This window comes from Vombatus ursinus, unplaced genomic scaffold (assembly GCF_900497805.2).
Source record: "Vombatus ursinus unplaced genomic scaffold, bare-nosed wombat genome assembly UNPS02014812.1, whole genome shotgun sequence".
Taxonomy (NCBI): domain Eukaryota; kingdom Metazoa; phylum Chordata; class Mammalia; order Diprotodontia; family Vombatidae; genus Vombatus; species Vombatus ursinus.
The window spans coordinates 58,590,104-58,617,609 of NW_020954590.1; the positions used below are offsets into that span (position 1 = coordinate 58,590,104).

General features: G+C 35.6%; 1 protein-coding gene across 1 annotated transcript in view; it reads left to right on the forward strand.

Moving 5' to 3' along the window:
- The window catches only part of LOC114053961 (40S ribosomal protein S26-like), an 89,483-nt gene extending 62,705 nt beyond the window's left edge, over positions 1–26,778 (forward strand). Inside the window, exon 2 of the mRNA XM_027877087.1 lies at positions 26,398–26,778. Within this exon, the coding sequence (XP_027732888.1) occupies positions 26,398–26,745 (348 nt within the window). The 3' untranslated portion in view covers positions 26,746–26,778. The remainder of the gene's footprint in view (positions 1–26,397) is intronic.
- Positions 26,779–27,506: the final 728 nt, after the last annotated feature.

Sequence of the window (27,506 nt, forward strand, 5' to 3'; positions counted from 1 at the left end):
TTGAAGCTGGGGGTGTGATAATAAGACACAGGTCTTCTGAAATTACATCCACTCCCTCTCCTCCCTGATTGGTTTAGTAATATTGCTTCTCTCCTTGTTGGTAGGCAGAAGGTTCATTTGATCTAATTCTCTTTCTCTCCCTAAAGAGCAAAAGAGCAAAGGCCTCTTTACCTACTCTCTTCTTCCTATTGGATGACAGTTAGAAAGATCTTTTCTTTTCTTTTTTTTTTTTTTTTGGGTAGGCAAAGGAACACTTACTCTGAAATAGGAAGAACTGAGCTCAAATCTTGTCTGTTACATTTACTCAGTGCATGACCTTAGGCAAATCATTTAATTTCCCTGGGCTTCAGTTTCCACATCTCTAAGATGAAGAGTTTGGACAAGAGGGCCTCGGAGCTCATTTATACCTCTGGATCTATGACACTCTGATCCCATGAGTCTTAGATCTTCCGTCTTCTTCTGGTGGCTGCATGGGAAGTTCCCTTGAACAGATATGATTGGTAATCCATTTTCACCCTTTATTCAGGGAGCCTTGTATGTCTTATATCACTAAGAATACTGTTAAAAATAAAATTTTATATTTATGGAAGTCATTTTAATGGGCATGTATGTTTGTATTTAATAAGAGAATTCCTTGGGGAAATCCATCCCTTTTTCCCATCTGTGTCATTCTCCATTGCTCTATTTCTCTTTTATTTTCTTCCTTCCACTCCTCTTTCCTCCTTCTGTTTTTGTTCCTTCTCCTTTTCCTCCTGATCTTTTTTTCCTCCTCCTCCTGCTCCTCCTCTTCCTCCTCCTTCTGCTTCTTTTCTGCCCTCTTCCTCCTGTTCTCTCTCTCTCTTTGTCTCTCAACATGGCCTTTTTTCCATTGGGGCTCACACTTCCAAATATCCTATTGCCTATTACTGAGCACTGATTGTTTTTTTTTTTGGTGGGAAGTCTTTTAAAATAAATATTCTCCACTTATTATCAATACCAGTAATAAGAGTAGCTTTCAACTGAATTTTTTGATAGCAAAATGATTTAATATATTTTCATCATTCCTCTTTGGAAGTGAGTTTTAGTGTCTGACTTTTAATTCAGATCAACACCACTGCACAGTAATAAAACATATTAAAATAAATATGGCGTATTATAACAGAAATGTTTTTTATTTCTTTTTTAGTCTATCTTTCATATTTCCCCCTCCCAATAATAAAATAAAAATGAAATAATATAAAGCCCTTAATACCTAACTGCATTGTCCTGAGAGAAAAATTTCCATTTTGGTTATTTCCAAACATATGTGTAGTTTTCTGCATTTTAACTTTATTATTTTTCTATAACAAGGTGGACTGCATGTTTCATCTTCATTCTTTTGAATCTGTGGTTTTGGACTAAACAGAGTTCTAAAGTCAATAATAATAATAATGTTGTAAAAATCAGGAGGCAGAAACTATTTCAAGTTAATGAGAAATTTGTTAATAATCACATACAGTAGCCTGAATACATACATGGATACAGACATGCAGGTATATTGTGAGAAATGACAAAGTCTTCTAAATCATCCCAATTTTTATACCCTTTAACAAATAACTCTGTCCTCAGTAGACATAATAATGCTGCAATTCCTTTTCCTTATCCTGTTTTTGAGAACACCCTGATGTCACCTCTCATGCAATCCTACAGTTTATCAGCAGCTCAATTGCTCTTTTTTCTGTTTTGTTATCTTGTGGGTAGACAAGAATTATTTTCCCTTATTTCAGCATTCTGTAATACTCATATACAAAATTTAACCTTTCAATAATAGGTAGAATTTATATAGTACCTACTATGTGCCAGGCTCCAAGATAAGCACATATATTTACACATATTATTTCATAGCAACCCTAGGAAGTAAGTGCCATTTTATCCCCCTCCCTTTTTTTCTTAAAGTTGAGGAAACTTTGGAAAACAGAGGTTAAGTAACTTGCCCAAGGTTGCACAGCTAGTAAGTATTTGAGGCCAGATTTGAACACAGGTTTTCTTGATTCCAGGCTCAGTGCTTTATCCACTATGCCACCTAAATAATTTTATTACTATATAAATCATATAAATTGTTCTCATAGTTTTGCTCAGTTCTACCTGTATCAGTTCATAAATGTCTTTCCAATTTCCTCAGAAACTGTCCATTTTCTATGGAACAGTAATATTCCATTCCATTATATTCACTTGCCACAATTTAATCAAACATTATCCTATAGAAAGATACCCTCTTAGTTTCCAATTTTGGGCTGCCACAAAGAGAATTGTTTTAATGTTTTTGTTATTGCACATAGCTCCTTTTTCTCTTTGATTACTTGGGTAATAGGTCTAGTAGAAGTATAGCTGGGTCAAAGTGTATACAAATTTTAGTAGTATGGGAGAGAATAGTTCCAACATGGTTGGCAGAATGGCTGGACCATTTCCCAGTTTCTATACTATTAAGCTATTCTTCAAATACTTTATATACATTACCTCAATCAATCCCCTCATCAGCCATATGATGTAGGAGCTACAGATATATTAGCCCTATTTTAAGGATGAGTAATTGAAATACAGGGAAATAAGAGTGACTTGATCAAGGGCACACAGTCAGTGGGAGACACAGGATTAGAGCTCAGGCATTTTTTTTTCCCAGACCAGGGCTTTTCCCACTACACCATACTAGTTTTCATGCTATGAGCTGATTTTTTATAACATTTTTGAGTTTACAAAGCAATTAACTTTTATTATTTTGCTTTGGTCACCACAAAATTCCTATAAGGAAAGTAAGACATTTTTTTTCTCCGACTGTATAGATGAAGAAACTGAGATACAAAGGGGTTTGGCAACTAGGCCCAGATCACATAGCTAGCAATGAACAAAGGCAGGATTTGGGCTCCAGGTCATTTGCTTCCAGATCCAATTTTTTATTTGTTTTGTTATTCACTGCATCACAGCTGGCACAATGGTCATATGCCTTATCTTTCTCATCTGTGAAGTGGGGATGATTCTTAAACTCATTAAATTATTAGGAGAAAAATTCTTTGTAAATCATAAAGTTATGTAAAGCTGAGTTACAATTATAATAACCTCTCTTCTCCACTCCTAGGGTGTTGACGCTCTTCAGAGTTGAGAAAAATATTAGGCACACTAATTTTACAGTGCTTATTTTTCCTCTAATAATAATAATTGCTAGCATTTATATTTGTTGCTTTTCAGTCATTTTCAACTCTTTCTGACCCCATTTGGACTTTTTTTTCACAAAGATACTAGAGTAGTTTGCCAATTACTTCTCCAGCTTATTTTACAGATGAGGAAACTGAGACAAATAGAATTAGGTGGCTTGCCCAGGATCACACAGCTAGTGTCTGAGGCCAGATTTGAATTCAGGAACATGAGTCTTCCTGACTCCAGGCCAGCGCTCTATCCACTGTGCCACCTCGCTGCTGTTGCATTTATATAGCACTTACTATGTGCCAGGTACTGTGCTAAGTGCTTTACAAATATTATCTCATTTCAACCTCACAACAATCCTGAGATGTAGGTGTTATCATTATCTTCATATTATAGATGGAGAAACTGAAGCATTACTAGTTAAGTGACTTGCTTAGGATCACATAACTAGTAAATGAGGCCAGATGTGAACTCAGATTTTTTAGACTCCAGAAAGATCCAGTTTTCTATCCACCACACCAATCTGGCAGCCTGCAGTTTCTAAAGAAATAGTAATATAATAATTCATAGTTATTTATTATTTCATATTTTGTAAAATGCATTTCACACAAAAACCCTGTGAGGTAAAGATCAAGTATCTGGGGGTAATTTGGGGGACATCTTACTCTACAATGAGAAAACAGAGAATCTGACAATTTACAGGATAAGTAACTTAAAGAAACCAGATTGTTTTCCTTTAACCTCAGCATTCTTTTTTATTTTTATTTTTTTGCCACAGAACTTCCTTATAATCACAAATCGTTCTTTTTTATTCGTTTCTCGATTTGTTTATCTTAAGGGCTGATGATAAATTGGACCCATGGCATCATACGGGCAGTATATCTTTTGCCAAGTAGACATTTGTTTCAGTGCTGTAAAGATAACAGGTTAAGAACTATGAAAGAATGGGATGGTGAGATCTTCTGCTAAAAAATAGAACACTTTTTCTTGAGCTAGAGGAAGGTGAATAAGGGTATTGCTAGATGTTTGAAAGTAGAGGTTTAAAGTCATATTTGAGTAATTATAACTCTTTTGCAGCCTATGGGACCTGAATTTGTTTCAGTGAGCTGCCTATATCACCACCACCTCACATGTTGTCAAGTGTCTACTTGGCAAAAGATATATTGCCAGTAAGACAACTTGGGTCTAATTTTTCATTGGTGCTTAAAGTAAGCAAATTGAGAAATGCATAAAAAAGGGACAATCTGTGATTATAAGGAGACATTGTGGGGCAAAGAAAACACTTTGTTTTGGTACTATCACAATCATAGACAAGATCTAATAGTTATAATTTCTTTAATTTGTTATTTACTTCATATTTTGCTCTAAAAAATAAAGTATTTATTCATACAGACAGCCTATTCTGAAACTACTACTATTCCTATTACTTTAGGCTTCAATCCATTACAGTATTGTCAATTTCTATTTTTTTATGATAGTTAGATGCTCATATTCAATGCCTTCTGAAACTTTTCTTAAGAGCAATATGTGTTTATCACTGGCCTCCACCTTCAGATGGGGCATTTTTGTTTGTCTTCCCTCAGACCTGGAATTCTCTCTTTCTCCTCATCTCTGCCTCTTGGCTTCCCTGGCTTCCTTCAAATCTTGGCTACAGTCCCACCATCCTTCTGCAAAAAAAAACATTTATTAATCCCATTAATAATAGTTTGTTTTTTTCCAATTTATTCTATTTATAGCTTATTTATACATAGTTGTTTGAATATTGTCTTCCCCGTTTGACTGTAAGGTGCTTGGGAGCAAGGACTATCTTTTGCCTTTCCTTGTATCTCTAGCACTTCACACTGTGCCTGCCATATAGTAGGCATTTAATAATTGTTAACTGATTTACTAACTGAATTGGTACAATTTCTTCAGTAGGACTGGTTATCGGGCAAAAATCAAATGTTTAGAATTGTTGAATAATCTTGGCATCCAGCACACTGTCTAACACCTAGTAGATACTTAGAAAATGCTTATTGAATTAATTATCTGAAATATATGCAATTCTTAGTGTCATTTGCACCACTTTATGACATTTATCCTTTGTTATTATAAAGGCAAAAGGATACTAACTACATAGGATTAAGAGTTGGTTTGCAGTATTATATGTTTCATGGATCCCTGTTGCCAAACAATTTCATTATCTTGTAGCAAACCTATTAACAATAATTTTCTCTGTACTCCCTTAGAAATAAAACAGTATATCATTAGGCTTGCAAACAAGCACTTTCCAGTTTGATAAAACTAAGCAGTGTGAATTGCCCAACTTTATTTTCAATGAATTATATAGATAAGAGTCAATGTGACATAGTAGAGAGCTGACCTCAGAATTAAGAAGACCTTAGTTCAAGTACTGTCTCTGACTACTGGATGTGTGACCCTGGGCAAGTAACTCATCCTCAGGCAACTCTAAAATACAAAGTTCTGAGAAGTTACCTATCTTCATTAATAGAAGATAGTCTTTATCAGGACCTCCCCATACCTGTGATTCCCAGATCCAATAAAAAGTAAGTGGACACAAAAATATAATTACTTCTTTATATCTATACAAATATATATATATATAATGATATTTTATCATTTAATTAAGAGACAATTTGTCTTTTAACTTTAAATGATTTAATGACCTTTTATGGTTACAGATAGATGAAATCCAATTAAACTTAAAATAGACAGCAGAACAAAATACAAATGAAGGATCCTGGAATACTAGATCAATTAGTTAAGTCATCAGTAATGTATGGAAAATACGTCATAGGTAAGGTAACATCTGTGCTTATTGACTTTGTGTGTTTGATTTTGCAACCCATATGTGGAGGAACTAGACAGTATTATGTTTAATTGGGCATTTCCTTCCCTAGGATGTGATCCTTTCATGCAGATGGTGATGATGTGTCAAGACCATAAAGGAAAAAAAAAGTCCAGCTGGAATAACAACTCTACAGGAAAAAAAATGATATTTTCCCATTCATCAGGTTACTCTTAAAATTATATCTAAATTTCTTTGGGAGACAGCTATGACATTTGCAATAGGGGATAGATGGAGAAGGATAAAAGAATAGAAGGGTTAACAGTCAATGACTAAATAATGGAGAAGTGAGTGGGAAAGATTTTCTCAGGTGGATGAGTTGATCTGCATGTTCTATCTATCTCTACAAAATACAAAAATATTTTAAATATGCATATATATGGAAATATATATGTACATATATCACATATTTATGCAAAATGACAAAATATGAAATTGGAGAGAGAAAAAGCATCCCTTGGATCTTTACTAATCTTCAGTGTATCTCTCCCTCTTTTTAGAGTTCTTCAAATCAAGTCTAGATGGGCACATATGGGTATATTGTAAAGGGTTTCATAGTTAGGTATGAATTAACTCTCAGGATTCTGAGATTCTTTATACCTTTGAGGTTTTATGATTCTTTTTGAAAATACTTGTAGACCTCTATTGGTAAGAGGACTGATGGGAATTTTTGGTTTGGAAGAGGTGGGGATGAAGGTTTATAGAAGGCAGTCATTTGAGATAGTTGGAAGCTTGGGAGCTTTTGAGTCCCTAGGAGAGGAGGGGGGTCCAGGGAGGTGAATGCATGCCTGTACCAATATCCAGCTGATTTCAAGTGAGGGTTGCAGGTATCCTGAACTGAATATAATTCTGATGAATGGGAGATTTATTTGGCCTACTGACATGCTTAAAGATGCAATTTTATGATTTTTCTTTCTGTTGCTGCTGGTGGGGCCTAATGGATTTTTCCTTTCTCTTCCTTTTTCTCCTCTGCCCCATTCTTGTATGGTGAACTGCCATCACTGTATCCTAATTAATTTCCTGCTCTTTTTAAATGTATTTACTATATACTCTATTATAATGAATCTCTTTTCTAGATAAAGATAACCTGATTTTTGTTGTGTTCCGAGTGACTGTTTGCTATAAAGAAGAAGACACATAATAGGCAAGACCAAAAAGGAGCTCATGGACCAATAGCTCTATATTTAACCAGAAATCTATTTTAAAGCTTTCTCCCCTTTTGTGACAAAAAGAGAGGTTTCATACTATTAAGTCATCTTTTGGAATGTTGTATTTTAATTTCATATTCTCTTTTAACCTTGGATTTGTAACTAGAAAGAGATACTTTAATAGTTTAATTCGTCAATGACAGTATGATATTATGAATAGAGTTTTGCATTTGGAGTAGAGAAAACCTAAATTCCAATCCTCTATTTCACTTACTAGTTCTGTGACCATGACCAAGTCACTTAACTCCTCTAAGGTTAATGTCTCAGTTTTTTTTTTTCATGTATAATATGGGATAAGTAATACCTATAGTAGTTGTGTTGGTGTAGCCAGATGGTGCAGTGGATAGAGTACCAGCCCTGTAGTCAGGAAGGCCTTAGTTGAAATCTGGCCTCAGACACTTACTAGCTGTCTGACTCTGGCCAAGTCACTTATCCCTGTTTGTCTCAATTCTTCATCTATAAAATGAACTCAAAAAGGAAATAACAAATCATTTTAGTATCTTTGCCAAGAAAATCTCAAATGGAGTGATAGGGAGTTGGACATGACTGAAATGACTCAAAAACAGTTGTTTTGATATTTAAATGAGGTAAAACTTGTTAAAACTTTAAAATTCTACATAAATGTAAATTACTATCATTTCATTGGTAGTTCCTCCAATGTCATGGATAACAAATCCTCAGTGACTTAGTAAAAGGTCTTAGAGAGTTACAATGGATAAAAATTAATTATCTATGTCCAACCTGGTGATGAATGTATACAAAGGTACCTGGTACTAGGAGGATAGACATATAGTCTATCATGTGGCATGTATCTGAAACCTTTCCAGCTTAGTAAGAACCACCAGAATTAGCATTCTGATGGCATACTCTCCTAGAACCCAAGGTAACCTCCATTCCATGATGAGACACTTGACCACCTTTTGTCAAGGTTAAAGTGGAGGTATTATTAGAAGACTCTCCACTTTAAAAAAAAATCAGTTGGTAGGTAAAGCTTCATTTCTGTTGGTTGTAGGATGATTGTATATTAATTTCAAGTAAATATCTAATATATGGAAGCAAGAGTATAATCCTGGATGTAGAAAGAGGAGGGAGATGAGTATGAGGGGGTAAACAAAGAGAAGAGAAAAATAGGTAAGTGTAGATTTGATGTCAGATAAAGTGAGCTGTCTTTCAGATGAGATATTGGTAAAATGCTTAGCACAGTACTTTGAACATAATCAATACCATATAAATACTAGTTATAATTGTTATTATTATTAATATTATTGTAGTAATTTTATGGTCTAATATGCAGAAATACAAGGTGGAGGGAATCATGTTTAAATGGCAGTTCTGAAAAAAAATCTAGTGGTCTTAGGGTACTTTAAGTTCAATATGAGTCTAATGTATTTTGGATAAGGAAATGATTATCCCAGTGTATTTTCATCTCTATAATACAATGAAGTATGATGTAATACAATACATATTTATTAATCACCTACAATGTGCCAGGCTGAGATACAAATAAGAAAAAGAAAGACAATCTCTGCCCTCAAGAAACTTACAATTAAATGAAGGAAGACAACACACAAACAAAAACTAAAATGTAGGGGGTATATGGAGGAGAAGGCAATTGATAAGGGAGTATGGTGATTATGCAATGGGATATGAAGAGTGCATCTGATGGGAAATGAAAGGTCACCAGGCTTCTGAGCTCTCTTTATAAGGAGGTTTTGGGAGGAGTTATTTTTTTCTTCTTTCCTTCCTAAAAGCCTTCCAATCAGAAAGCCAGAGGCTTCTGAGGATTCCAATGAGGTGTGAGAACCAGAGTTGAAGCAATGCCCATGATGATGAATCTTTATCCGAAGTATTGGGTCCAGCTCTGGGGATCATAGTATAACATGGACATCAGTAAGTTGATAAATGTCCCCAAGATGTTGAAGAGACTTGAGACAATGACAAATGAGAATCAGCTGAGGGAATTAGGCATATTTAGTCTGGAGAAGAGAATACTCATAGGGGATACATGAGAGCTATCTATAATGATTTGTAGAGGATGGAATAGACTGTTCTGTTTGGCCTTGAAATACAGAACCAGGAATAATAAGAGAAGTTGGAAAGATTGCAATTTAGGTTTGATCTCAGGAAAAACCCATAACAACTATAGTTAACCAAAAATGGAATGGGATGCCTCAAGACAGTGGATTCTCTATGCTTGGGGGTTTCAATCAGAAGAGGGATGACCTCTTGTCAAGTATGTTGCTTTAATGGAAATTCCTTTCATGTATAGATTGGACTTGATGACCACTGATATTTCTTCTAATTCACAAATTCTATGTTTTTTTAAAATAAAAACAAAAAAATGATAAAATCCTTCTTCAAATTTGTCACCACAAAATTTTTTTTATTTTATTGGGCTCATCTAAAACCCCCCAGTTGAATACTTTAGACATAATTTGAAGCAAATCTATCCCACAGCAGGTAACATACATGGAAAAATTGCATAATGGAATATTTTATGTTCTAAATTAATGATTTCTACAAAGTAGTTTTATTACATAATGGATTTCCCATTGTTTTCTTGATTAAGTTTAAAAAATCTACCAATTCCAGGTACATATAAACATTTTGTCCATTTGTTTTGTATGGTAGTCAGCCACTATAAATGTCATTGCACATAGCACGAACTTCTTTTACCTGATCAAACATTAAATCTAGCAAAGTACTTGTCCCAGAAATCTAGGCTAATTCAATCCATTTTACATCTTCTCAAATAGACCAAAGAAGAATAAAGCATAAATTAAACAAATGTACTTGTATCATTCCTGCATAAGAAAATTACAGACCTGCAACCCTTAAAAAACAGAAAAAAAATCTATTTGATAGAACTCAACACTTTTCTTTCAATTTTTATGTAACTTTGGAAAGAAAACCATATTTATTCATAGTATGATTCATATATTTGATAAGAAACAAAGTAATTAAAACACTAATTCATTTGAGATGCTGAAAGATAGTAATAATGTTGCTTGGGGAGGGGGTCAGTATTCCATGTGGTATCATAGAATGATTCAGTCTAAATCTAAACAAAGCATACAATAGCTATATGGGTAGTCCAACTTTGAAGAAGTTCTCTGGGTGGAAAAAGCACTGCAATGTGGGAATAACATCATGACATACAAGAAAAAGAAATGAATTTAGAACTAGGAGAGATTTTGATTTGAATTCTGCTTCAAACTTACTAGTTATCTAAACAATGGGCAAGCCATGGATCTCAACTTACTCACCCATGAAATATCATAGATAGGTAATAGAAAGAGAGAGGTAGATAGATCATTGTATAAATATGTATGCACATGTACATGTGCATTGTGCATATGTATACACACAGACCATATCTTAAGGCATACACTACATTATGTACTTTTAGTCTAATACTGCTCTATCTAGTGAAGTGTGCTTCATTACAGTTTCTCTGATATATAGATTGGTCAGTGGTTTGATCTGAGTTCAAATGTGTTTCAGTGGTGTCATTGCTGTTATGTTGTCCTTTGTACTCCTTCAGTTTACTGCATGTTGCATCAGTTCACACAGGTCTTACATTTCTATATATTCTTCATGTTTATTGTTTCTTATAATTAATAGTACTCTATAATGGTACATCCATAAACTTTTGCTACCATAAAATGCTATTCTAAATTTTTTGGTATACATCAAACTTTTCCACCTGTTTATCTGAGATAAGTGTCCGGCAGTGGTATCCCTAGGGCAAAGGATATGAAGAATTTAGCACTTTTCTAGCATAGCACTAAATTGTTTCCCAGAAGGTTGGACCATTTACAACTCTATCACTAGTGAATTAATGTGCCTATCTTCTCACAGTCATTCTGTCATTGACTATTTTCCATTCTGTATTTGAAATTTGCTGGTAGTGAAGTGAAACCTTAGTTGTTTCAATTTTCATCTACCTAATAATTGTGTTTGGAGCATTTTATTGGTTGTTGATACATTATCTTCTTTTCAAAACTGTTCATATCCTTTGACCAATTATTTTGGGGTTATGTGGTAATAAAGTGATGCTTTTAAAGTATATTTGTGGGATCAGCCAATTGAAAAGTACAAATAAATTTAATTGAAATAAGAAATTGTAATAAGAAAAACAGTGTATTGCCTACTTTTCCAATCCAATCTATTCTGCTGATGTAACAATCTATATAAAGAACTTATAGCCATTGCACTAGGGAGCTCAACAAAGGTAATGAAAACTATCAGAAGAATGGATTGAAAACAGTGGTTAAATACAGCACATTCATCTAAAATTATCTTATTCCACAATCTAAAGAAATTTTATATAGATATTGTACAAATCTTTCTCTTTTATTTTTGTTCTATTCGTTTTCCCCCTGAAACAATAACTGTGATTGAGCATAATGGCTGATAGATGGTGTTTTTTTCTGGGTATTTATGATTGTTTCATTTCTTACTCAATTTTTAACTTGAGTTCAGTATACATTTGCTATAGTATACATTTGTGATTAAAAAAAAAGTTAACAAAAATGTCTTTCCTTTTGATTAGTGACTAAAAGTATCTCCACCAAAACCTAACACCAATTTCTCATTATGGTCTGGAAATGATCTCGACATCTTAGAAGTTATACCAGTAGACTTGTATCTGGAAAAACTTTGCATATGACTCCAGCAATAGTTGTCTGCTCTTTGGGCACTATCCTAGCTAAATATAGAAGGGATCACTACCAGCCAGTTAGCTACTAGATAAATATATTATGTGGCCATGGTTGTCCATGAATAATGACTACCTGCAGTGAAACAGCTTTTTTTTTTAGAATTCTCTTTTTAGATTTATTTTTAGTTTTCAACAGGCACTTCCACAAGATTTTGAGTTCCAAAATTTCTTCCCATCCCCCTCCCAACCCTATGATGGCATGCATTCTGTTTCTACCTTCATCCAATCTGTTCTCCCTTCTATTGCTGCCCCCTCCCCTTCTCTTATCTCCTTCCCCTTCTATTTTCCTGTAGGGTAAGACAGATTTCTATACCCCTTTGCCTGTGTATCTTATTTCCCAGTTGCATGTAAAAACAATTTCTAACATTTGTTCCTAGAACTTTGAGTTCCAAATTTTCTCCCCTTCTCCCTCCCCATTCACCCTCATTGAGAAGGCAAACAATTCGACATAGGCTATACATGTGCAGTCATACAAAATACTTCCATAATAGCCATGTTGTTAGAGACTAACTATATTTCCCTCCATCCTACCCCAGCCCCCATTTATTCTATTCTGTCTTTTGTCCCTGTCACTCTTCAAAGTATTTGCTTCTGATTACTCACTCCCCCAATCTACCCTTTCTTCTATCACCCCTCCTTCTCTTATCCCCTTCCTCCCTACTTTCCTGTGGGGTAAGATGGATTTCCATACCCAATTGGGTATATGTACGTTATTCCCTCCTTAAGCCAAATCTGATGAGAGTCAAGTTCACTCATTCCTTCTCACCTCCCCCCTCTTCTCCTCCACTGTTAAATCTTTTCTTGCCTCTTTTATGAAAGATAATTTACCCCATTCTACTTCTTCCTTTCTCCTTCTCCCAGTACATTCCTCTCTCACCCCTTAATTTTCTTTTTTTATTCATATTCAACTCACCCTGTGCCCTCTGTCTATATATATATATATAGATAGATAGATAGATAGATAGATAGATAGATAGACAGATAGATAGATATAGATATGGATATAGATAGATAGATAGATAGATTAGATAGATAGATAGATAGATAGATAGATAGATAGATAGATAGATAGATAGATATTCCCTCTAACACCCTAATAATAAGAAAGGTCTCATGAGTTACAAATATCATCTTTCCATATAGGAATGTAAATAGTTCAATTTTAATAAGACACTTTTATGATTTCTCTTTCCTGTTTACCTCTTCAGGCTTCTCTTCAGTCTTGTATTTGAAAGTCAATTTTTCTATTTAGTTCTGACTTCTCAAGAATGCATTCAATTCTTTTACATCATTGAATGGCAATTTTTCCCTCATTGATTACACTCAGTTTTGTTGGATGGGTGGTTCTTGGTTTTAATCCTAGCTCCTTTGACCTCCAGAATATCATATTCTAAGTCTTCTGTTCACTTAAATGTAGAAGCTGCTAAACCTTGTGTTATCCTGATTATGTTTCCACAATACTTGAATTGTTCCTTTCTGAATACTTGCAGTATTTTCTCCTTGACCTGGGAACTCTGGAATTTGGCTACGATATTCATAGGAGTTTTACTTTGGGGATCTCTTTCAGGAGGATATTGGTGGATTCTTTCAATTTCTATTTTACCTTCTGGTTCTAGAATATCAGAGCAGTTTTCCTTGATAATTTCTTGAAAGCTGATGTTGGCTCTTTTTTTGATCATGGCTTTCAGGTAGTTCAATAATTTTTAAGTTATCTCTCCTGGATCTATTTTCCAGGTCAGTTGCTTTTTCCAATGAGATATTTCACATGGTCTTCTCTTTTTTCATTCTTTTGGTTTTGCTTTATAATTTCTCAATTTCTCAGAGTCATTAGCTTCCATTTGCTCCAGTCTAATTTTTAAGGAAGTATTTCCTTCAGTGAGCTTTTGGACTTACTTTCCATTTGACCAATTCTGCTTTTCAAGGCATTCTTCTCCTCATTTTTGGATTTCTTTTGCCATTTGGTTTAGTCTATTTTTAAGGTGTTATTTTCCTCAGCATTTTTTGGGTCTCCTTTAGCAAGTTGTTGACTCATTTTTCATGATTTTCTTACATTACTCTCATTTCTTTTTCCAATTTCTCCTCTACTTCTCTTACTTGGTTTTTGAAATGCTTTTTGAGCTCTTCCATGGCCTGAGACCAATTCATATATTTTCTTGTGGGCTTTGGATGTAGGAGCCCTGACTTTATTGTCCTCTTCTGGTTGTATGCCCTGATCTTCCTTGTCACCAAAGTGAGATTCTATAGTCTTTTTTTTTTTAAACTCTGCTCATCTTCCCAGTCAGTCACTTGACTTTTTAACTCTTTGTTAAGGTAGGGGTTTGCTTCCTGTGTGAGGGTGTATTGTCCCAAGCTTTAGGGGTTTTGTGCAGCTGTTTTCAGAGATACTTCTAAGGACCTGTAAGTTTTCAGTTCTTCCAAGGTGGCACAATCTAAGGAGAGGTGTTTACTCCTCTCCTGGCCTGTGCTCTGGTCTGTGAGTGACCACAAACACTCTTTTCTGCCCTGGAAATGAGAAGAGGGTTCCCTCTTCACTGCTGCCACAAGTTCTACTATGCCACTGCTCTTCCTTGCCCCAGTACTGCCACCCAGGAGTGGGACCCAGATCCAAGCAGGGGCAAAGCAATAGAATCCTGCCTCAGCACCAGCAAAGAGATCCTTGCAATCCTCCTCTGACCAGTCATTTGATCCCCCCACTGCCTGTGTGCCGGCCTGGGCTAGGGCCAGGCCTGGACTGTGCTCCTCTCTCACCCAGCTCTGACAGACCTTTTCCACTGGCCTTCTCAGTTGTCTTTAGCGTTTGTGGGTTGAGAAGTCTGGAAACTGCCACTGCAGCCCTTGATTCAGTCCCTTGAGGCCTGCTCCAGGTTTTCTGGGTCCCGGTCTTTGCCAGCAGCCCAGCACACACTGAACTATGCCCCTCTCCCAGCCTGGGACAACAGACCCTTCCTGTCTACCATCCAGGTTGTCTTGGGCTGGAAATTTCTTTCACTCTGTCTTTTTGTTAGTTCTGCTGCTCCTGAATTTCTTTAGAGTCATTTTTACAAGTATTTGGAGGGGTTTGGGGGACAGCTCAAGCAAGTCCCAGCTTTTACTTCACCATCTTGGCTCTGCCCCCCGAAACAGCTGTTTATGATTTGCAAATTTTTTCCTAATAATTCTATATGGTAGGTGCCACAAGCATTATTTTTCCTATTTTATGAATGAGAAAACTGATATTTTGAGAGATGTCTTGTTCAAGAATACCCAGTCAAGTAAGTGAAGCCTTATTTGACCCCTGGTGTCCTGACTCTTAATCTCTATATTCTATACATTCTATGCATTATGCCACATGATTCTCATGAAGCAGACATTTTTGTTTGTTTGTTTGTTTGTTCAAACTCCTCAATCCTCTTTATCAATCTTTTTCCACAATGATGGTGTTGTAATGATAGGTAAATGGGAAAGGCTACTATGAATAACTATTTTCGTGCCAACATAAGCATTTATTGCTGTTACTCAAAACTTGAGATGTTCTTTAATATATTGGGACTAGACCTGTGATTTCAGTGACACAAGTAACTTCTGGTGAGAAACATCCTTTGCTATTATGCATCAGAGCATTCTCTCCAACTTAAATTTCCTTAAATAGTACAGGTCAAGTGACTTACCCAGGGTCACACATATAGTATGCATTTGAGGCAGGTCTTGAGTACAGGTCTTTCCAACAGGCTAGAATTCAGTCCACTGTTCTGTGCATTCTCTCATTAATTAACACATTCCTAAAAGAGCTGAACAATTTATTATTGACTATTTATGTATTTTTTTCACTATAATTGAACACAAAAGAATTAAAGATATGGGGAAGGAAAGAATGATTCCTAAGTTCTCCACAGAAAGGCAATGTGAGAGGTAATGAGTTAGTTAGGTTTCAACTTCCACCAAAATGAAAGACTAAGCATAAACTTTCTGGACTATTTGATCACATTATTTATATTTTTCATGGTGATCAGAGGAAAGGGGATCTCTATCACCAGAGATGTAGCTAATGTACTGAGCTCATCTGTTGCAACTGACAAAGTAAAGAAATTCTATGAAGAATTTTATAAAACCCTGTAAAATAAAGGTACTTAACCTTTCTTAGTATTACAGACCCCTTGAGCAGTTTGGTGAAGCCTATGTACCCCTCAGAATAATATTTTTAATCCATTGATTCCTAAGGAAATTAAATTGAAATATAGTTATCAAAAACAAAAACAAGTTTATAGACAACAGGATAAGAACCCCAGCTTTAAAGCAACCATCATATACTTCAATATGCAGAGATTGTTACGTAACAGTAGGCACTGAGGAAGATAGCAAAAATATTGGACAATATATATCAGAATTAAGAAACAAAGGAGACCAAAGGTTTGCTGATTACTCAAAAGCCACACCCTCCCACATCCATATATATATATATATATATAATGCATATATACATATATTTATGTATATGTACATGCATGGGTGTACACACATATATGGATATATAATACAAGGATTATATGTGTATATATATTTGTATGTATGCATGTGTGTGTGTGTATATATATATATACACACACACACATATATACACTTCCTTCAAAAATGGACTCAGTATCCACCAGCTGTGTTGTGTCAAATGGTATTTTTAAATGATGAAATGGACTATATATTAGCAGAAAGTTAAAGGCTGGTTACAAACTTTATAATAATATTAGAATCGTCTCTCTGTGTACAGTCTGTATATGCAGACAGATGATTGACTGGTTAGAGAAAAGGTCAAAATTAATAACAAAAATATAAAGGATGATAAAGATGAAAAGATACTGCATGCAATCAAATACCTTCAGCTGGACTTTTTAATGCAATTGGCTAAGAAAAATGGGAAATGGATAAAAAGAAGATAATTAATCAATGACAAAATGAATGAAACATTTAAGTTTCACATTCTAAACTCTGTGCTATGTGATAAGGATTCAAATATGAAATACAAGCAAGTCTCTGACCTTTAGGAACTTACATTTTAGTTGGGGGAAGCAACTCTTATGCAGCTGCCCTGAAAGGGTGTTTTGGTCTGTGTGGTGAGTAGAACCACATGGCAATTGACTTTCATGTCCTTTCCAGGAATAGTAGAGTCAATTTGATTACTGTTCCCAGAGCTAGATATGGAAAGCAAGAGGCGCAAAGTTAGATGTGTAGCAGTATGGAATGAGAAAATTGGTAGAATAGTGTGCTGATCCTGATTATCACTGTTTCTTTGAAAAGTTTAATTGATATAATACATTTACCATAAAGAAAGGGCAAAGAGACATCAGAAACAGCCTTAGTCAACAAACACTTGATCTTCTTGTCATGGAAACCTTGTTTTATAATACAAATTTATTGGAAAAACACTAGAGATGAATAGGGCATTATTGACTTACAAAACAATTGAGAGCATTCATAACATTTTTATTAATAAAGGAAAATATCAAATAGATAGGAAATGGAGTAGATCTGCCAGCATTTCTATATTGACTTGTTCTCATTACTCATAATTATAGGACAACCATATTTTTACTCTTATAAGTGACTATCTGGTACATATTAAAAGAAGTACAAACGTCACTCAAGAAAATAAAATTGGAAAAAGTGACTGGATGCATTTCTCTACTTTTTCTTAAGAACAAAGTATGAGGTACCCTTTCCAGCAATTACAATGATTGTATATACCCTTTTTTCAAAGTTTCAGTTCAAAGAAATTCAACCCCTTTGCTTATTTTTGACACAAAGCTGTCAACAGGGCCCCTAAGGAACAAGATGTACAAGGCAATCAGTAATTTATTTAGGCAGCAGCTAATCTTCTCCCAATTTATTAATCATATCTTGAAAGATAACTACTCTGAGTGTATCCGTTCCTTACCCAAGGCTCTTATTTCAGACCTTTTACCATGATCATTTACCATGTGCTTCCTAAAGATGTCTCTGAAACTGCCTTCAAAGGTCTCTGCTTAGAGAAAGGGAGGCCTACACTAACCCAAATACCATTCAGTGAAGATACTGTATTATTGTAACTATAGCAAACCAAATTAGCACCCTTCTTGCCTTCATATCAATGGCCATTTTTTTTTTCTGCCAAGTTATTGGAATGGCTCCATATCTCACTAGATGCCCTTCCCTCCCTGTCCAAAGCCTCCTTCTTGTAGCTCTCTTACATTTTTGGGAAGGAACCCTTTATTTTCTCATCAAAGCCAGGGCAATATAGCTCCTTGAATCTAACAGAAATTTACTTTTTCTAGTTCAGCCTTCTCATAGATCCTGAAATATATCTCCTGAAAGTCAAGCATGACAGGAAAGTTGTTGTTTTCTCCTTATTTCTGATAACGCAGAACATTTGAGATGAGAATCCCTACCATCTTCTCCTACATGAATAGCCTTTGTAGTGTTGAGATAGTCAATCGACTTCACCTCAAATAAAGCAAAGTCTGAGTCATGGTAACTACTTTCTCAGTCCTAGGGAATGAGACTTTTGGCTGGTCCTCATTTGCATTAGTCTGACCTACTCTTTCCAGTCAATCTTCTGTACTGTTTGGCAAAAAGCAATCCTTTCCATGTTCCACCAATCAATCCATTAATTGCCTTGTCAGGACTATTAGCACTATTAAATCTTGTAGCCCCATAAGACTGTGCCCTTGTGGCTTATGCTTATCTAATTGATCTTTGAGATCATCACTTATACCTCTCTTCAAAGTCTCAATCAGCAATGGCCATTTCAAAGTTAGTGCAGATCATAGTAACTAATACTTGTTAACATATCCAATTAACAGCCTTACCTTAATCCCACCATCAAAATTTCTGTGATCCTTTTCTACTCTGCATGTCACCAAAGCAAAAGGAATCTGAACTTTAGCTTTCAGTGAATAGTCGATTGATGAAAGGCTTCCATATTCCCTTATTTAGACTATTCATTCAAGGCTTCCTTATGTCCCTAAAGACACAGCTACTTTTGTTTTGTTTTGTTTTATATTTTTGCAAATGTATGAGGCTGCACCTTAAAATCTAATGCACACTGACCAAGAATACTCAGTTGTCTTTTTCCTTTCTCCCTTGGTGAATCAAGTTATAGCAAAGGGGAGCCACTATGACTAGAGGTACAAGACAACTCTTTCCAAATGCGAGATTTTGTGGGAGGGGACAGAAGATAGACCATGGCAGTCAGCTGCCATGATTGTTTTTAATGAGCCACCATAATGGATAGTTATTTCAAACATCCCCTATAATTCTTACTCCTTCTTTCTCTTCAACTCTAGTACATCTTCCTGGATACTGAGTGAAATGATGGTTCCATGAAGGCTATTGTATTCAGCAGTCTTGCCAAAGCACTGAACTGAAGGCCTAAAGATGGATAAGTTGAAGAAACCTCAGGAAACTCAGAGATCTTGACTGTCTCCTTTATAGTTATCAGCCTAAACCTCACAAAACCAAGAAAGAAATCAGAAGAATACCGTTGTAGTCCTGAGAAACTTTTTCTCTGACCTAATCGTTCTCTGCCCAACAGGTAATTTATTTTCTATTGTCTTTTTTCCTTATAGATTCCACTTATTCTTACATTTTTCTTTTTCCAGAATAAATAAAAAATATTCATTTATGCATTTTCTATATGCTAAGAACTGTTCTAATTACTGGGGATACAAAAAGGAAAAGAAGAAAGCTCCTATTCTTAAGGTCCTCACATTCTGTTAAGGAAAGTTCAACAACAGAGTAGATGAAAAGAAAGAGAAATTTAAAAATCTCAGTGACAAGGCAAAGGCAACATAAGAGTCATTATCTGGATCTCTTATATCTAGAAATTTTTTGACCAAAACTTCTTGATTTCTTGTGGATTGTTATCACACTGCCTGTGACGCCATAGGTTGGAAACCAAGTAAACGAACCTGAGTTTTTCTCCTATTCTTATGAAATATCTGAGCAGATGTGAGTTAGCAGTTGCTGTGACCCATCACCATGATGTTTTTTTTTTTTTCTTACAGAATGGGCTCAGGACAAAATCATGCAACATTCCATTGGAGCCCTCCGTTCCCTCCATTTTTCTAGGTTAATAATGACCCATCATCATTGGCTAGTCACTCAAGCTATGATGTTCCCCTCACCTTATACCCATATATACACAACTGTATCTAGCCTACATCTCTTCATCTTGTCCACAAAATAGTGCGAGAGATTCTGTCAAATACTTTCTTGGAATTCTGATATGTTTTGCATGCCTATGGAATTCACTTGGTCAATAGAAATCGACCCTGTCAAAATGAGATGAAGTTAGTCTGGATGTCTTTTAGTAAATCCCTTCTAGTCTGTAGTGATAATCACTACCCTAAGGCATCATAAACCACCTCTTTAGTAATCTCTTCTAAATTTTTTTAACCAGAAATTGGAAGAAAGTTTATCCACGATAGACTGAAGTATCAATCTTCTCCTTTGTGAAAACTGGGACATTTGCTTACCTCTAGACTTTTGGAACCTTTCTTGTTCACTATCACTCCTTAAAGATAATTTACAATCACATCTGCAATTTCTTTCAATATCCTGAGACATAGCTTGCCTGGACTGGTGACTTGAAGTAATTTAGGGCACTTGATGATCTTCTACCATCTCCTCAGTTACTTGGGTTTCAATTTGCTTTGAACAATTTTTGTTTCATCTTTCCCAGTCTAAAGTTCACTCTCCTTTATACTTCTCTTGCCTTCTTTGCAGCTAAAAATTCCCCTTTTTCTATCTCTTCTTGCTAAAAACATGTGGTATTTCTAAGGAAAGCACTTGATGTTAAGTTCTGAAGGGAGAAGCTATGTGTGACAAGGCACATGTTAATTGCAAAATGCTATATATAATGGAAATTGCATCCAAAAGGAGAGATAGGAAAAATTGAATATTATTTTTCTAGTTAATGGTTAGGATAGTCTGCTGGGTGAAGAGCCATGATGTTAGTACTCTTTCACATGTTTTTTGTCCACTTCATAGACAGGGCTGATAGCTGAAATCAGAGAGCAGCAAATTATCAATGATCATAAAAGGAAATGACAAAGGTTGTCATGGAAATAGTAGAATGCAGATAAAAGATTCTTGATTTTTTTTTTTTTAAGGTTGAGCACTGCTGGCATAGATAAGAGGGCTAAGCATGGCCTGGAAAATGCTGAGATTTATCGTCGACGTTAAAATTAGTCAGCCCTTTCTGCCTTATAGTAAGGCAGAACTGATAGGTGAATTAATTGCATTGTTAAAGGATAAGGACTTTTGAAGAAATAGAGAAAAAATGAATAGTCTAGTCTGCTGATATATCTATCTATATTGCTTTCAAGAAACCTGAATGCTACTAAGGAAGCAGCAGCAGGGATATGGTTAAATAAATACACAAAAATTTGAAGAGGGACAAAGCAATTAGAACTGGGGAACTCAGAGAAGGACCCATATAGACAGTGGAACCTAAGCTGAACTTTAAAGTTTGACAAGAATTTTGAGAGGTGCAAGTTAGAAGGAAGTGTATTTCATGCATGCCAATGACTAGTGAAGATGCAATCAGGTGGGAGATGTAACCTGCAGGCCTCTGAGAATACCCAGTAGTCAAATTCAACTAGAACCCAGAGAGAATTGCTAAGAGTACTAAACAATAAGAAGGTTGGTTTTTGTTTGTTTGTTTTTTTTAGTTTTAGGTAGTTTAAGAGGGTTTTATAAAGAAAACATTTTTATCTCTAGTGTCTTTCCAGGTCTCTCAGCTGCTATTGCCTTCACTTTTCCCAACCTTAATTTTTCCTTAATATCTTTTGTTGTGACATCATCTAAGTTTCTCCTGGTATTCCTGTTGTCCCACTCCCAGAGAACCATCCCTTAAAACAAATAATATTTTAAAGGAAAAAAAAATAAGTAAAAAAGAGGAAGAAGAGAACCCCACCCCCATCAAATCAAAGAAGATGGAAAATATATGCATTGTTCCATATGTGAATGTCGCACCTCTGCAAAGAAAAAATATTTTGTTTATAGGGCCTGCTTGTTCTTTGTTATTTTACAACATTCATTCTCTTTTTTTGTTGTTTTAATTTTATTGATGTTTTATTTTTATATTTAATTTACAAGTTACTCTTATTCCCTGAGAGATGTCTTGTATCAAAATAAAACAATTAAGCAAAACATCTGAAAGTGCATGCTACATTCCACATCTGTAGCAACCCCCACCTCTCTATTTATTTTTACAGTTTTTGAACTCACAGAAATGTATTTTATTTCCCTCTCATTCCATCCACTAAAAAAAAGAAAAACCAAAAATAAAATTCCTCATAATAAATATATAGTCAAGCAAAACAAATTCCCTCATTGTTTGTATATAAATATGTGTGTGTATGTGTATATGCACATATGTACATACACACATAAGTTCATAAAACTCCTAATTTTAAGTCTATAATTGGCAATTAATTTAGAAAAAGGTTTAGCAATCATGCATGCATGCATGCATATATATGCATCCTATATACATATATACATGTGTGTCTATTGTTGTTTAGTTATTTTCAGTTGTGTCTGACTCTTCATGACCCCGTTTGGGGTTTTCTTGGCAAAGATACTGGGATGATTTACCATTTCCTTCTCCAGCTCAATTTACAAATGAAGAACTGAGGCAAATAGAGTTAAGTGACTTGCCCAAGGTCAGGAAGACTCATCTTCCTGACTCCAGGCTTGGCACTCTGTCCACTATGCCAGTTAGCTGCCCCATATATGTTTATATATATATATGTATATATGTATATATGTATATATATGTGTGTGTGTGTGTGTATGTGTATATATATATATGTAACACACACATACATAGAGGGATATATACATGTATAAGCATGTGTGTACAAATACATATATGTATGTGTATATGCAAAATAGATACATGTGTGTGTCACACCTTAAATGTATAACTATTACCATTTTTAGGAAGTGGATAGTATGTTTCATCTTCAGTTCTCTGGAATAATGGATGATCATTTTATTGATCATAGGTCTTATACTTTTTAAAGTTGTTTGTCTTTATAATATTGCTGTTATATACATTGTTCTCCTGTTTTTTTTCATTCTTCATCAGTTTATAAATGTCTTTCCCTATTTCTTTGAAATCCTCTACCTCCTCATTTCTTAGAGCACAATAATATTTCATCACATTCACATACCATGACTTATTTAGCTTTTCCTCAATTAATGTGCATCCCTGTAGTTTTTTGTTTATTTGCCATTAAAAAAAACAGCTACTATAAATATTTTTGTATATATGGGATTTTTTCCTCTGTCTTTGATCCTTTTTGGATATAAGCCTAACAGTAGAATAGCTGGGAATGCACTGTCTAGTAACTTTTTTTTTATAACTCCAAATTGCTTTCCAGATTGGCTGTAACTGTATTCGCATGTCCATGTTATTCCCACAGGTACTTTTCCCCTCACCCTTAACCTCAACACCCCCCATTTGTCAACCATTTTCTCTGGTTTTGGAGTTTTACTTATTTTTATCCTTTCTGTTTGCTAATTATTTCCCTCTTTTTTTTTGTTCTTTCATTAAAAAAAAAGCTGCCTTTATTTCTTTTCCTTAAATGGTTTGTAAGTTTTTTTCTATTTACTGTAACTTTTTTTTTCTGAAAAGAATTTCTTTATCTTACTCTCCATTATTTCTCTTCTCTTTTTTTTCTATTCTAGACTTCTATTCTTGATTTGTGGTTCTCAGTCTTATTTATTTCTTCTGTAGTCTCTGTGTTCTTCATGCAAATATAGATTCTAACATTAACTATTTTGAGTTCCTTCTTTTAAACCATTTCAATTTTATTGCTCTCCTATCTTACTTTCCCCTCCCTTTTTGTGGTTGTTGCTTCACAGGGGTGGCATTTTTTATGATTTGTTTCAATTAGTGTTTTGTTTTGATTTTTGCTATTCAGGAATTCTGGAGATTTTGTATTATTTCTTGCATTATGATATTCAGCTTTTTGGGGGTAGTGAGGGCTTATAATGCTGTTCTGGAGGATCTATGATCCTTAAGTTGTCTCTAATCTGTCTGTGAGATGAATATATTTTGCTTGTGTAAAGATCAGAAGATCTTTTAATGTTACTTTTTGCTTCACCCCCCCCACAAATTTTCCTTCAGTCTCCATATTTGTATTCCAATTTGTTGCTCTCCCTTTTGCTTTGACTCTCCACCATGGAGTCAAGATTTTTTTTCTTTTATTATTCCAAATATTTCTGCTGTGCAGAGCAAAAATTCTGCTTCAGTGATTTTTATTGCTTTCTTGAACGATATGGGAAAATACTGCTAAAGTTCTTGCTCTCCTGGGAATGTATAGGTTCCTTTGGCACATCACATATTGGTTCACTATCCTTTACCTTGCAATGTTTATTTGGACTTTTTTAGAAGGCTTAGTGACCATCTTCTATTTTATTTTAATATATTTCCTATTGATTTATCTGTTTGAGGTTGAAATTTTTAAAAGTTTTCTTCTTCCTGAGAACTTTGGTAAATTCAATCTTTTTTCCTCATATCACAATATTGCTTACCTTCTGATTCTTCTCACTTTGAAAGTAGGTACCCTGTTGGCTGGACCTCAGATTTGTCTCAGTTTCTTTATATGTTGGTATATTCACCAGCACAAGTGATTCCCCCCCACAGGCATACTTGCACTCTGCCCCAGTTCACTCTGCTCTTTATAACTCTGGCTGAGGTTTGATATAGTACATGGTTGTCATAGGCACAGCACCTGTCAGGTTTCCTGTATCTCTCCCTTCTCTGCAGCAGTTGTGGGTAGATTTGAAGCTTGCTGGGTTTTTTGTTTTTATTTGTGTTTTCATTTATTTATTTGTTTGTTTGTTTATTGACACAGAATGGTGGAGTGACAGCAGGAGCAGAGTATGGTGGCAGAGATTGCAGTATCAGAAAGGAATTTGCTAATTCATTCCAGACCACAACCCTGTGAATCATGTTGGGGAGTAAGGACTGACTGTGACAGGGATTAAGGACTCACTATATCTGCTGCTAATTCATGGGAATTGTTAGACTTAACAGTGTCCAGTCCTGTGGAAAAAACTACAGTTACTTTACCTCCTGTATATTACTCTTATTTTGAGGAGGTTTGAGAATTCATGAGGATTAGAGAAAATGTTTAGTCCTCCAGCTTGTTGATCACATTGCCCAAACGTCTCACTTTATGTCTGTTTTGTATATGTGGTTCACATAAAAGAGGTCTCCTATAACACTCAATTAATGTAATTGAAAATATTCTCTATCGACTGATAACTTTAACATTAGTAACAATAATTGTATCTAGCATGATTAAAGTACTTTCAAGGTTTGCAAAGTACTTTATCACACATTTGGTCCTCACAGTCCTGGAAGGTAGGTGCTATTATTATACCCATTTTACAGATAAGGAAGTTAATGCAAATAGAGGATAAGTGACTTGCCTAGAGTCATATAGCTTATAAGTATCTGAAGCTGGTTTTGAACTCAGATCTTCCTGACTCCAGACCTAGTGAGCTATCCACTGAGCCACCTAGCTGCCTCCCATTCTAGAATAAACCAACTAATTACAGTGTAAATCAACTAATCAAAAATAAAAGAAAGCACTACTAAGACCTCAAAATCTATAGAATAATAAATCAATAATGGGGGTAATGAAAGTATAAACTTGTCATTAATAAGTTGTGAAAGATTGATGTGCTTTTGAACCCTTGGATGAAATCAGATGGCTACAAACAGGACTTATTGAAGGAATCTTTGCCTTTGTATATTAGAGTAGGGACGCAAGGAGGAAGAGAATCAAGATATAGGAGCACTTTGAGGAGAGAGATCATTATGCCTGTACTAAAAAGCAACAGAAGTGGATGGAGGGTAGTGGTAGGAGGTGAAACATGACCAAAGGGAGAGTTCATATACCTCTCTCTCTCTCTCTTCCCTGCCTCCATCTTCTCATTGGTCATTCCAGTTGAGAGAAAGGGCCACAACACTATAACAAAATGATGCACAAACACAGGAACTGAAGGAGGAGAGCAAACTGGACACATTGAGAAAAGAAAGCTTCAGATAGAGTTATCATTTCTGGGCAGAGAGAAGTGTAACTTAGGATTCTACAAGGGCATCGACCCTCAGAACGTTATTATAGAGCCATACTTCAGGGAAACTTGGTATGAATTCACAAAGAGTTTATTGTTTTGACACATGTTCCTTCTGGGTGGTCTCATTCTCTCAGGAACCTTGTGTGTGCATGTAAAATGTATGCCCTCTGTCGAGAGAGATTGTTTTGTACTTGTGCACATTCTCATTATACCATCTTAGTAATGTATGTTTCTAAAAGCTAATTAACTCTGACTAATTTATCATTGCTGCACATCAGATGGGGGCTTACAAGTGGTAGTAGTAGAATACCTTAAGAATTTCCTGTAGCCTTTTTCGGGTCCTGGCTTCCAAGACGACCAAGAAAAGGAGGAACAACGCGTGCGCCAAGAAGGGCCGCGACCACGTGCAGCCCAGCCGCTGCACCAACTGCGCCCGCTGCGTGTCCAAGAACAAGGCCATCAAGAAGTTCGTCATTCGCAACATGGTGGAAGCCGCGGCCGTCAGGGACATCTCCGAGGTCAGCGTCTTCGACTCCTATGTGCTGCCCAAACTGTATGTGAAACTGCATTACTGTGTGAGCTGCGCGATCCACAGCAAGGTAGTGAGAAATCGGTCCCAGGAGGCACGAAAGGATCACAGAGCCCCAACCCGCTTCAGACCTGCCGGTGCTGCCCCCAGACACCCTCCAAAGCCTATGTAAAGAGCTATCTGCCCATCAACATTCCTGAACTGATCAGAGAAAAATAAAATGGTTGGTCAACCTTAAAAAAAAAAAAGAATTTCCTTTAAAACACTGAGGAAAGGAGGGATCAGCTGGCCTTTGGGGATCTGGCCCTCCAATGCAAGTGAGATTTGGGGAAAAAAGCTCCAGAAGGGTTATTACACCTCTCTATGTGCATATAAATTATCATTACCCTGTAAGCTCCTTGAAGGTAGGGAATGTTTCATCTTCTTTTCCTTTGTATCACCATGCTTACAATTCTTTAGGCTTGTAGTAGGTCCTTATAAAATGCTTGTTTAGAGATTGATTAGATCTTTCTTTTCCAGAACTCTCCTTACCGAGGGCTATATAGTGCAAATATTATTACCCTCAATTTATAGGTATAGAAATGAAAGTTCAGATAAAGTTATATAATTTGTCTAGAATAAGTATTAAACTCAGTTGGTCTTGCTCCAAGACCAGTGATATTTACATCATACCATATTACCACCCTGTAAAAGTCATTTGTCAGATAGGAAGGAAAATTCATTTAATATCAAAAAAACATTGATAGTACATATTTTATAATTTTTATCTCACATGATACTTTTCAGTACTTAAAGTGTTTTCTGGGCTTTACCATTTTCTCATCTTAATCAAGTCAACCTTGACTTTTAGGCAGAAACAAGACCTAGACACCTGCTCTACTATGTCTGTCACTCCATTCTAGCAACCAGTTCAAGAACAGTGACCTCCTGTGT